Source organism: Gastrolobium bilobum, unplaced genomic scaffold (assembly GCF_033153095.1).
Source record: "Gastrolobium bilobum isolate Gb01-03AN ecotype WA unplaced genomic scaffold, APGP_CSIRO_Gbil_v1 utg56153, whole genome shotgun sequence".
Lineage (NCBI taxonomy): Eukaryota > Viridiplantae > Streptophyta > Magnoliopsida > Fabales > Fabaceae > Gastrolobium > Gastrolobium bilobum.
The window spans coordinates 10215-23699 of NW_026896843.1; the positions used below are offsets into that span (position 1 = coordinate 10215).

At 34.6% G+C, this 13485-nt stretch overlaps 2 protein-coding genes and 1 long non-coding RNA gene across 3 annotated transcripts; 2 read left to right on the top strand and 1 right to left on the bottom strand.

Moving 5' to 3' along the window:
• The first annotated feature begins 3155 nt into the window (after positions 1–3155).
• On the top strand, positions 3156–4769 carry LOC133302320 (uncharacterized). Its single transcript, XM_061502080.1, has 4 exons — positions 3156–4028; positions 4157–4183; positions 4418–4528; positions 4710–4769. The coding sequence occupies exons 1-4, from the start codon at positions 3156–3158 to the stop codon at positions 4767–4769; spliced, it is 1071 nt and encodes a 356-aa protein (XP_061358064.1).
• Positions 4770–5924: 1155 nt separating this feature from the next.
• On the top strand, positions 5925–7477 carry LOC133302322 (uncharacterized). Its single transcript, XM_061502081.1, has 2 exons — positions 5925–7155; positions 7446–7477. The coding sequence occupies exons 1-2, from the start codon at positions 5925–5927 to the stop codon at positions 7475–7477; spliced, it is 1263 nt and encodes a 420-aa protein (XP_061358065.1).
• A 1551-nt stretch (positions 7478–9028) lies between these two features.
• Positions 9029–12112, bottom strand: LOC133302323 (uncharacterized). Its single transcript, XR_009750332.1, has 3 exons — positions 11800–12112; positions 9943–10036; positions 9029–9366 (listed from the first exon to the last, which is right to left on the bottom strand). It is a non-coding gene; the product is annotated as an uncharacterized LOC133302323 (long non-coding RNA).
• Between the last annotated feature and the right edge of the window lie 1373 nt (positions 12113–13485).

Below are 13485 nucleotides of genomic sequence, written 5' to 3' on the forward strand. Positions count from 1 at the left end.
GCATATCATATCTTCTTGATCTAGTCCTCCAAATAAGCGAATAAGGTATCCTAATTAAAAGCACACAATTATCAAAAAAAAAAATCACACAATTTGATGTACTTTGAAAGTACAACCAATGATCCCGATATATTAACACAAAACAGTTTTTGACTTTTACAGATATTGCGTAAGAGTCTTTAATTTTGAAAAGCCATCTTAAAATCAGACCTTTTTTCGTCATTTAAGAATACAAGGATATGTTTGGAGCACCTGATAAAGAAGATAGGATAGGATAGTTTACTATATCCTATTTTTATCTCTTGTTTGGTGAGTCAATAGGATATGATTAGCTTATCCTATTGTCTCATTTTATCCTATCCAATGCATGATTTCTTATCTTATGGGAGGAGCTGGGTTAGGATTCAATAGGATAGGATATCAATATTGGATACCCAATAAATATCCACGTTACCCAATATATTTGTATTTATTGCATTATATTTTATTTTTTCTTTCTCTTTTCTCCTTCAACATAATCTTATCAGATTACTAATTCAGCCCCATATCATATCCTACCCTTATCAGCCTCATATCATATCCTACCCACCAAACGAGCCCAAAAAGTTTTCTATATATATAAGGCAACCCTTGCATGTCAATGTAAACATTCAGCAAGAATCCAAAACCTTCCAAACCACACCAAGAAAAAGAAAAAGAATCCAAAATCTTCCGAATCCAAAACCTTTCTTCTGATAGTGATGGAGTCAGAGGTCCCAAGACTCGTTTTCTATGTCCTCGCTGAAACCGTTTCCGCTATATACAAAACTCATCAACACTGGCCTCAGATTCTTGAATGGCTTGTGTCGTCTATCGCTTCAAACGACGACGACAAGTTTCGTGAAGTCGCGCTGTTGGTTTTGTGTTCGTTGCCAAACGATTGTTGTTTTCTTGTTTGCGATGTGAGTTTGGTTCAGTTGTTCTCTGATCCTTCACTGTTCCATGAGCTCTTACGCGCGATGATGGCTGGCGTGTTCACACTATTGCACGGTTTCGAAGGTACCTATTTTCGAATCGCGTTCGTTGAGTTGATAAATCTGGTGTCTCAAGAGCCTCTTCTGTTGAAGCCTTACGTGAGTGACATGGTTCTCGACGCGCTTCAGATCGCGGAGAGTGAGGGTTTGACCAATGAAACGCATCGTTTGGCGTTTGAGTTGGTTATGGCCATGACTGAGGTAAAAGAGTACGGTGAACACGTGTTGCTAAACCTTCCTTCTCAAACTGTGGTTAGGTTGTTCCTCGTTAGAGAACATCTCCCTTATTTGCAACAACCATAAGCACGAAGGAAAGTTCTCACATTTGGGAATTAGGTTTTTGACTATTTTTTGTGTTTTCAATAACCCAAAACACAAGAGTTTAATAAACCTTCATATTCCATAACTATAGACCTTTTATTCATTTGGTTTCATGATTGTTATTTTCATGAGTTAAGTGTATATCCTTTTAAATAACACAAGCATCTTATACCAAGATAAAAAAAAAATTCTAGTAGGTAACATGCATGATCCCTTATTCATAGTACTTGAACTCGATTCAATAATAATAAGCCAGTCTCATGCTGTCACAGTTGGATGACTAGGTACTATGCTGGGTTCGACATAAGGGTTACTCATCCAAATATTTATGTGAAAATCAAGAGAATCATTGTGAACCAAACTTGCCAGCAAATATACCGAGTGAAGAATACCCAACAGACATGAACTCAAAAGGGATTATCAATACAGAGACTATCAGATCATATAATAATTATTTGAACTTTCTAATTATGAAATGGTAGAAAACAACCTCATCATCTTAAAAACAAAATCTTTATTCTTTGCAACAGTTGCATTTCATATATATTAATAACGGACATAATAACTTTTTTGAAAACAATGAATTAGAAGACTTACTGTGTTAATTGCTGGTGAGGTTTACTATGAGAGAGAGAGAGAGAGAGAGAGAGAGAGAGAGAGAGGGTCTCACACTGTCTAACCTTTGTTTATTCATTTTATCCTATCTAATGCATGATTTCTTATCTTATGGGAGGAGCTGGGTTAGGATTCAATAGGATAGAATATCAATATTGGATACCCAATAAATTTCCACGTTACACAATATATTTGTATTTATTGCATTATATTTTATTTTTTCTTTCTCTTTTCTCCTTCAACATAATCTTATCAGATTACTATAAATATATTGAATAGCGTGGGGATATATTGGGTATTCAATATTTTTATTTTATTCCGTTGAATCCTAACCTAGTTCCTCCATAAGATAAGAAATATTGAATAGGATAAAATGAGACAATAGTATAAACTAATCATATCTTATTGATTCACCAAACATGAGTTAAAAGTAAAAAATATGATATCTTCTTGATCTAGTCCTCCAAATAAGCGAATAAGGTATCCTAATTAAAAGCACACAATTATTTATCAAAAAAAAAATCACACAATTTGATGTACTTTGAAAGTACAACCAATGATCCCGATATATTAACACAAAACAGTTTTTGACTTTTACAGATATTGCGTAAGAGTCTTTAATTTTGAAAAGCCATCTTAAAATCAGACCTTTTTTCGTCATTTAAGAATACAAGGATATGTTTGGAGCACCTGATAAAGAAGATAGGATAGGATAGTTTACTATATCCTATTTTTATCTCTTGTTTGGTGAGTCAATAGGATATGATTAGCTTATCCTATTGTCTCATTTTATCCTATCCAATGCATGATTTCTTATCTTATGGGAGGAGCTGGGTTAGGATTCAATAGGATAGGATATCAATATTGGATACCCAATAAATACCCACGTTACCCAATATATTTGTATTTATTGCATTATATTTTATTTTTTCTTTCTCTTTTCTCCTTCAACATAATCTTATCAGATTACTAATCAGGTGCTCATCAAACACAGGAGGCTTATCAGCCCCATATCATATCCTACCCTTATCAGCCTCATATCATATCCTACCCACCAAACGAGCCCAAAAAGTTTTCTATATATATAAGGCAACCCTTGCATGTCAATGTAAACATTCAGCAAGAATCCAAAACCTTCCAAACCACACCAAGAAAAAGAAAAAGAATCCAAAATCTTCCGAATCCAAAACCTTTCTTCTGATAGTGATGGAGTCAGAGGTCCCAAGACTCGTTTTCTATGTCCTCGCTGAAACCGTTTCCGCTATATACAAAACTCATCAACACTGGCCTCAGATTCTTGAATGGCTTGTGTCGTCTATCGCTTCAAACGACGACGACAAGTTTCGTGAAGTCGCGCTGTTGGTTTTGTGTTCGTTGCCAAACGATTGTTGTTTTCTTGTTTGCGATGCTCTCCGCGACCGCCGCCGCCTTCTTCATTCGTCGTTCTTGATTTCTCTGGCGTCGTCGAACCCTAACGTTCAGGTTGCGTCGTTTGGTGCGGTTGTGAGTTTGGTTCAGTTGTTCTCTGATCCTTCACTGTTCCATGAGCTCTTACGCGCGATGATGGCTGGCGTGTTCACACTATTGCACGGTTTCGAAGGTACCTATTTTCGAATCGCGTTCGTTGAGTTGATAAATCTGGTGTCTCAAGAGCCTCTTCTGTTGAAGCCTTACGTGAGTGACATGGTTCTCGACGCGCTTCAGATCGCGGAGAGTGAGGGTTTGACCAATGAAACGCATCGTTTGGCGTTTGAGTTGGTTATGGCCATGACTGAGGTAAAAGAGTACGGTGAACACGTGTTGCTGAACCTTCCTTCTCAAACTGTGGTTAGGTTGTTCCTCGTTTCTATGAAAATGCTTCTGTGTATTGAAGAGGATGGTGGTGTTGGTGACCATGACCATGACCATGACTTTGGAATAAAGTGTTTGAAACAACTTTGTGTTACACTTGGAGGGAGTAAAGTATTGGCAATTGCTTCTGAACTGTTGCCTCTTTACTTGGATTCCAAGGAATGGAAGAAGCGCCATGCTGGAATTACACTGCTTACTGTGATCTCAAAAGAGTTCTCTGATGAAATGGTGACCTCATCATCTTAACACCTCTCTTTGCTTTCATATATATTAATAACTTTTTGACTTAATTGCTGGTGAGGTTTACTACTTTCTCACACTGTCTAACCTTTGTTTATTAATTACATTTTTGGCAGGTATTGATGGAAAATTTTCTTGGGGAAGTGCTCTTGCATCATGTTAAAGCTGATTATTATGATCTACAAACATTCCATTCATTAGGGGATTAATTCTTCATTTCACTATAGTTTTTTGGTATGCCACTCATGACTATATAAACAAAGGAGCAAGTCATTATTGTTATTATCATCAGCATGTGTGTCTTCTTTATCTTATTTTTCAAACATGTCATTATTATAGCAGTTAATAATCTTAATAATCTTGTGTTTCTTTTATAGGAAAAAGCTGCCTCAGCAATGCTATTCTTTCTAAGGAACACTCTTCCAGAGAGCTTAACTATGTTCAAGGACGTGGACACCGAAATGGGCAAATTGTTGTCATTGCTTCAGGTAAAAATTACAATCTTTTTTTATGCAGGAATTCAGTGTCTGTGGAAAAGTTCTCGGATAATATTTATTACTACCAATAAAGTAGGAATTATCTTTCTTACATTTTCCTTTAGAAATTTTCATCAAGGCTCATAATATTCTAGTTTCCACCATTGTGATATGCTTATTTGATGTTTTTCAGCCATCTGCTTGCAAAGAAGTGTTAAGCAAAGAAGAATTGCTTTGTCAACTTTCAACTTAGTTGCACAGCGGTGTCATGAAGTAGCTCACAAGTAGTCTTGGCGAGAGGATTTTGTTATTAGTAAATCACAATTATTTAGTTGTATTCACATGCCCTAGTTTGCATCATGGTACCATTTTCTTCTTTTTTGTCACCTTTTCCTACACCTCTTAACGTGCACATCTAGACAGACCAGAGGGAAATCATATGTGTTTGCCCTCAGCAGTTTTTTAATTAAATATCTTTAACATCTCAAAAAAAAAAAAAAAAAAATATTGAGGACAATGAAAAGCACTGTGCTGGAATCTCCGTTAACTCTGGTCCAGGACACGATCATCCGTTAACCTAGCTTACAAGCACTGTGCATGTTTCTGATTTTTGTTTTTTTTAACATTATCCTCCGGTAATCTTATAGGTTCCCAACTAATTTGGAGTTCAAGACGGATTTAGAATTAGGATTTTAATCCCCTTTCAAAAATAATATTAAAAAAAATCTAACACATATTTGTATCCTCACTTGTTCAACTTCCACACGTCAATTATTGCATGCTTTTGATTTTGTTTGAACGAGCCCACTTTTGTCTAAATATTAGTAATAAAAACTAGTTTTTGGGACTTCTACCTACAGATCAGGATAATTGATTCTTGCCTCATCTATGACCAACAATTTTATCAACGTAGGGGTATTAATTTGTCTCCAGCAACCTTATTTGAATCAATACAATACACTTATTTATTTAAATACGGGTATTAATTTGTCTCCAAGCTCCAGCAACCTTATTTGAATCAATACAATACACTTATTTATTTTCTCTCCATGTGCCGGGCGCAACGTCGTTTAACTTCTTGTTCTTTTTGTTAATATATACAGTAGCTTGTAATTAATTCAGTTAGTTAGAAGTCTGTTAGTTAGATGTTAGTTATTTCTGTTATTTACAGTTAAAGAGTCTTTGCTTCCGTGCTTTAGTTTGATTGCTGTTGTATATATATCAGCAATGTAACCTTGAGAATTCATTAATACATTCAATCTTTTTCATCTTTTATCTAGTTTTCAATATGGTATCAGAGCTCATCTAGAGCTCTGGTATTCACCCTCTCTTGTTCCCAATTCTTCTCAAAAGATTTTCCTTCTTCTTCCTTTCGAAATTTTCTGTTTTCTTTTCATCAATCAAGAAAATGGAAGATGCAGCATCCGCACCAACTCAAAGAGCAGTACCAAACCAGAATACAACACCAGCACCAGAATCCAATCCCTATTACCTACATCCCAATCAAAGCTCATCGCTGGTCTTAGTATCTCCTTCAATGAATGGAAAGAACTTCCACACATGGCAAAGATCAATGCGTATGGCACTCCTATCAAAGAACAAGCTTGGTTTTGTTAATAGAACAATCAAGAAACCAGATGCTGACAGTCCTCTATTTGGTTCATGGGAAAGGTGTAACACTATGATAATTTCTTGGCTCAATCGATCCATCTCAGAATCCATTGCACAATCAGTGCTTTGGATGGAGAAAGCAGATGATATATGGAACAACTTGAAAGACAGGTTTGCTCAAACTGATATGTTTAGAATTTCTGATCTTCAAGATGAAATTTTCAAATTGCAGCAAAGAGACAAATGTGTTTCAGATTACTTCACCCAATTAAAGATTTTATGGGATGAATTAGAAAGCTTACAGCCAATTTTACCATCTTGCGCATGTGGAGCAGCAACACAAGTAAAGGATACTCGTGAAAGGGACTATGTAATAAGATTCTTGAAAGGGTTAAATGACCAATTTGAACATGTGAGAGCTCAAGTAATGCTATTAGACCCTCTTCCATGTTTTAACAAAGTATTCTCATTGATTATTCAGCAAGAAAGGCGCCTGAAAATAGGAGTCCAAGATTCACAATCTTTCATCAATATTGTTGAACAACAAAATTCCAGAGGACAACTAGACAGAGGACAGACTCGATATCATCCAAATTTCAATCAGAACTTCAACCAAGGTTTCAATCAAGGAAGAGGCCAAGGTTTTAATCAAGGAAGAGGCCAAGGTTTCAATCAAGGAAGAGGCCAAGGTTTCAATCAAGGAAGAGGTCGTGGAAATAAGTTTTGCACATATTGCAAGAGAACAAACCATACCATCGAGACATGCTATCTCAAGCATGGATTTCCACCAGGATACCAAACCAGAAGACCATATGCTGCTGTTGCTGCTACAAACTTTGTTTCACTAGAATTTGATGATAGTGTACACAATACTGATCCAGAACCTGAACCAGAATCTCTGAATCTTGCCTTTTCAAAAGAACAACATCAAGAAATTGTGGAACTTCTACAAAGATCAAAGCTGCCTCACTCATCCAATATGATTCAAACCCACTCATCTGCTTTCAATATAGGTAACACAGTATCAGGTATAAAATCAAACCATTGGATTCTGGACACTGGAGCTACAAATCACATCACATATATTTTCTCTAATCTTTCATGTGTCCAATCCATAAATCCCATACACATCACACTTCCAAAAGGCACTCAAATTACCACAACACAATCAGGCACAGCAAGAATTTCTGATTCTTTAGTTCTTAAAAATGTTCTCTATGTACCATCCTTTCGTGTCAATTTGATTTCAGTAACCAAACTTCTTCAAGACACCCAATCCTACATTCTTTTTCATGACTTAACTTGTTTCATCCAACAGATATCAACCAACCAGACGATTGGTTCAGCTAAACAATTAGATGGACTCTACATATTGAAGACACATGAAGGATCTGTAAAGAAAAGTTTCTGCAATAAAGTGAACTCCAATGATGCATTGATATGGCACCAAAGACTTGGTCATCCTTCTGAACTAGTCATGAAGACCATGTCCATCTACTTCCCTTTCATTTCATGTAATAAAATAGATCCCTGTGATATATGTCATTTCTCAAAACAAAGAAAATTACCTTACATTTCTAGTACAATCAAAACTACATTTCCTTTCCAATTAATACATACTGACATTTGGGGTCCCTTCTCCACAACTTCTTTACATGGCCATCGATATTTCTTAACAATTGTAGATGACTATACACGTTTTACATGGGCTATTCTTTTAAAGAACAAAGCTGAGGCACGAAACAATTTAAAACACTTTACTACCTATGTTGAAAATCAATTCAAATCCTCCATAAAAATCATCAGAAGTGATAATGGAGCTGAATTCCTTATGACTGATTTCTATCTCTCAAAAGGGATTGAACATCAACGTTCTTGTGTTGAATCACCCCAACAAAATGGGGTTGCAGAACGTAAACACCAACATATCCTTAATGCAGCTCGTTCTCTTTTCTTTCAAGCCAAATTACCACTTAGCCTATGGACCTATGCAATTTCTCATGCCATACATGTAACAGCCCGTTGTACACCAGTATTGTTAACATTAATTATGATATTAAGCGCAATTACAATCACAACAGTTCATTTATAAAAGTGAGAATAAACTTTTTCCGATTATTACGCGAGCATTTAAAACATAAAAAGGCGTAATAATTAAAAGCTGTGACCGTAACTGTAAACTCTTGCGGAATACTTATTTGAACTACTTCTATGTCTTATTTTACTTATCATAAGTTACTACGGGGTTCCCATAAACCCACTTAGCCAATTACTAACTTTTACGTTTTTACTTACCCGAACATGGTTCACTAATTAAATTACTGCGAATGCACCACAAAAATTCAGACCTTCCACTCAGGTTATATTTTTTTCTTACTTAATTCCCTTTCTAAAAAGCTATCACACGCTATGATCGGAGCACGTTTGCTCCGGATATCGCCGTTTGAAGTTGGATAAGCAAAACAGCCAACCAACCCCAAAACAGCTCAAAACCTCTCTCACTCCTCGAATTACTGCAGAAAATTCACTCATCAAATTGCTCTCAAATTTTTATTCTACAAACTAGACACCTCAATCTTCGATTTGATATATCATACGCTTAATTTGACCAAGAAATGAAGCAGGAATAAAATTCCCAAAACTGGACCAAAACAGCCCCCAAGTGCAGGGCAAAACAGGGCAGTTGTGTTCACTGACTCCCATAAGGTTGCGCACAACCTATAAAATTCTAATATTTTTACACAATGTAGGGGAAATCTCAAGCTTCAAAACGGCGTATGGCACGTCCCTATCGGACCTCTATGGAGGGAGATATGCTCTCCCGAAGTTCACCTAAAATCTGTCAATTCTACAGAAAATTCGCCAGAGTTTCCTTTGTTTTTCCTTAAATCCCCAAATTTACATAAGCTTGCTAATACCACAAATATACCTAATAATCCAATGGGTGGCACACACAAGGACCAGCAATGCCTTGGGGCTCTTACAACCCACAATATACAACAATTCCATATCATATACAGTAGTATACATACATGATCCATAACTCTATATATATCATATCAAAAGGTGGCTATGTGTCATAACTACAACATCCTACATCAACCTACATAAACATAATACATCACAGTGTACATATAAATACGACAGACTCCCAAAATAAGCAGGCATCAGCTATGCTCAGATCTACTCATCAACCACGGGCCTCTTGCCCCGAGAACGATCGTCAACTGCTGCGATACCTGAAATATGTCCCCATAACGCGGGGTGAGAATGAATCTCAATAAACTTGGGGTTTATGGAGCAGTCTCCACCCAAGAGTCCACTTCCTACAAGAAAATATCAAGTACCAAGACATAGATAACACCATATAATCCATATTAGAATTTCCGTATCATATATCTTTTCTGATAATTCTAATTTATTCTTATAACGTACTTTCTTATTAATCTTAAGTGTGTTCATGTCTTATGTATAAATAAGGCTTTCGTCTTATATTCGTAATATTGTATCACATTCAATAGCATACTCATAATGATCAGAGAACTAAAGTTTCCTCGGCTATACCTTGTGTATACCGTGATCATATCCATAATTGTTTCCTCTGTTCAGAAACCGTAACTTACACTTCCAAGGCTTTATTTCATTGAAGATCATATCATATTAACATAACATAAATAATATCATATGCATGCACTATATGAATGCAACTACGCAAGTATCAATATTAACAACAATTATATCCATACGGAAACCATAATCGCCACTGATCATGGCGGAACAAAAAGGCTGAGAAAACTCCTAAACCGAAAGCTTACCTGTCACCTCTTTCCTGCTGCTAACTTGCTATTTAATACACCGTAACTTGGTTGTCTACAAGTTGTTCGTCCACCTACTTCGTCCGATTTCACTCTGTTACCGTACATATAAAAGTACCATAAATTTCCAATGAAATATACATTACTTGAAATCCGAATAATTATATTTCATATGTTAATTTCATAACCAACTTGACAACTTTATTTCCCTTGACAGTTCATGCCATCCCATAAGTTTACAACGTAACTTATACTTCATAACTTAGACTCCCAACTAGTTAATTAATTTACTAATTTATAGTTAACATTTCATACACTTTTAACAAAGCTTCACGTATCTTAAACCATTTGAATCATACTTACTTATTCTAGAAAAATGCTATAAATCAATCACTTGAATTAAAAACACCCAATCTATGCCCATTCTTTCCTTCATGGCCGAACTCAATATATAAACATATATACAATTCTTTCGTTGCCATACTTAACCAATTAACTTGATTCTCATACAAATATTTATTACATAAAATTTCCGTTAACTTCACATAACTAACATCATAATATTGAACCTCACATAACCTAAAAAAAAACATCTTCAATGATCATATACATATATATTTTCCTTTAATCTTGACAAAGTCCTTACCACCCTTCGTTGTGTAATTGTAACTACTCCGAGTTACTTTAGATTATATTTAACTTTTCTTTCTTTTTTTTTTCTTTTTTTAACACAACCACCACTTATTAACCTAATCTTAACTCATTAGGTTATGCCTTCACTTAACATACTATACTCACAATCCAATTATAAAATCATTACTGATAATCAACATTGATGTCTTTCAAGCATCAACTTAATCACCAGTATCTTACTTAACAGATTTGACATAAAATAGGTCTAATGACCTTTTCACCAATTAAACCATATTCCATCTTGATTTATTATATCAAGTGGACCCTAAACTACACTAAAACAACAACACTCACATTCATGCCATCCATTATCAACTACATTGAGAATTTAAAGTGGAATTATATATGATAAAGACAAGAATCAAACCCACATCATAACTAACGTGAATAGAAGATCAGCTGTGTCAATTCTTATTGACAAGTATACCATTATTTTCTTCTTTGGCTTCCCCAACTTTATAACAAATAGTATATCCAAAGCACCAAATTGATTAGCTTCCTATTACACCTACTTTTTTTTTACGTGTCCTCTTTCTACTTATTAAAAATTACACCTGGAAGTCTTCTCAACTATATTTGAAAGCACAAGTAATAAATAATCATCTGAGATAACAACCAAATTGCATCTTCTTCTTTTTTAATAATGCGGCTTTTGAAGCACCTAATTAACTTTCTAGTTGCAAGTTCTGTTTTTTTTTCCTTTCCTATCATTATAGATTACTTTGTTCATCAACGATATATGTTCCAAACATCTTCTAAACATATTTTTCAAGACTTAGAGATTTACCCCTCCTATTTTACCATTCATGGCCGAATGGACTATATAAAGGGGTATATGAATTTTCTTTGAACCTTCACTTAATATATATTAAACCAATAATCATTTGGTCCATTTAAATCATAGTTCCATTTATGCATTTTAACAAACACTTAGTCTGCACTATTTTCCCTCACTTGGCTGATTAGGTCTTTGTACGTATATCAAATCCTTTTACTCATTTTGAGCATTTCCATGTTTAGTTTAACATAGAATCAACAAACAACCAATAACCATGCACAAAACCCCTTAAATAATTATGATATCTTGCATCCATAATCAGCCCTCATCATAGAAAACACTTGCTTATAACAAAATTTCCAGCCATTATAATTTAGGTGCATTACCTTAAATAGCTTCACTTGAACATAAACAGCATATTCCAACTTAAGGACTTGAAGAAAACCCAACTTCTACATCTTGGATGAACAGTACCAGCCCGCTTTAGAGAAGGCTAACTCAAGATATAAAACTTTCCAAGGTGAAAAGAATGGAGATTTAGGATCACAAGACCTAAAGCTATAAGTTTTGTATGATAAAATTTTACTAGTTTTGCCTAAATCTTCAAGAAATTCCTTGCCCTTTTTCCTTAGCAAGCTTCGGCCTTCATGAGAAGAAAGGAAAGAAAAGATGAGCGTGAGAGACCAATCCCAAGGGGCTACCGACTTGTAACCTTTATGCTTAAATTCTATTGGATACCTAATTGACTTCTTAACATGCTTAAGAAAGAAAGTGACGTGGGATATGTGAGGCACACACCATCAACCGACTTTTGGAAGAAAAAAAAAAAAAAGGGAAAGATCATGTAACTTACATATTCACCTAATTGACTTTTCAACCTACACTTCCATTGGCTCACTTAAAAGCAAGAAAAATAACAACTAACGTAAATTTTGAAGTCAAAAGAGAGTTACCCACTTTGATGTTACAATTAACCAAGTGACTATGTTAGTTTACTTAATCAACTTTGTAACTTTTAAATTAAATGTTATAGGTTCATTTTTACTACATCTTTTACTTAATTTTAATTATTAATCTAATCATCATTTAATTAATTTTAAGATACTTTGAAGTCACTAATTTTTCTAAACTATTTAATTATACATTCTAATCCATGTTTAGGCTTATTTTGTCTAATTACCAAAATAACTCTAACTTACACCATCATGACATTGATATTTTTAATCATATCTAATAATTATTTTTGGATCCATTAGACTATATTCTCTTATTATTTATCACATGAGTCTATCAATTTAACTCTCACAATTTCATTGCATAAGTATTTAATCTAGTTAACCACCTAATTAATTCATTTCCCTTAATTTACTAATGAGGGTTGTTATAATACACATCATAAACAGAACCTGCACACCACTTTTAAATAACAAACCACCATATGAACTCCTATACAACAAACCACTATCACTTGAACATTATGTGTCTGCTCTAATTTCCGAATTTTAGCCTAAATGTTGTGTGTAACCCGTGAATTAATTCTTTATACATGCATTCAGATGTGATGAGTATTTGATATGGCCAACATCACTTGTTTGATGTTCTGTCTATTCTTTTCTTAATTGACCCTAATTAAGCGAAGATTCCTTCAGCAAATTTTTATTTTTACTTTTATTTTTTACAGAAAAATGTCAACACTACTGAATCTAGTTTATTCGCTCAAAAGTGCCAGACTGCCAGCAATTGAGAAAAAGATCGACAAGGATTATAAGAACAAAACAATAGTCGATGAATTTAAGTGTGGTCGATCTGCATTTCAAAGGAATAAATTAAATATGATACATCAAATACCTTAATTTTAGGTTGAGATGTAATATCAAATCCCTATCATATTCTTTCTTTATTCAGTGCATTTCATATATTTAAATAAACTTGTTAATTATTTTAATTCACTCAAAGTGATCATCGTATATCTCATTCTTTTAATTCTTTAGCAGTTGTATTTTGTTTCTTTAATTCCCGTGGTTGACATATTAAGTTTACTTATGCATGCTAGTTAATGAAGCTCCTCTTCC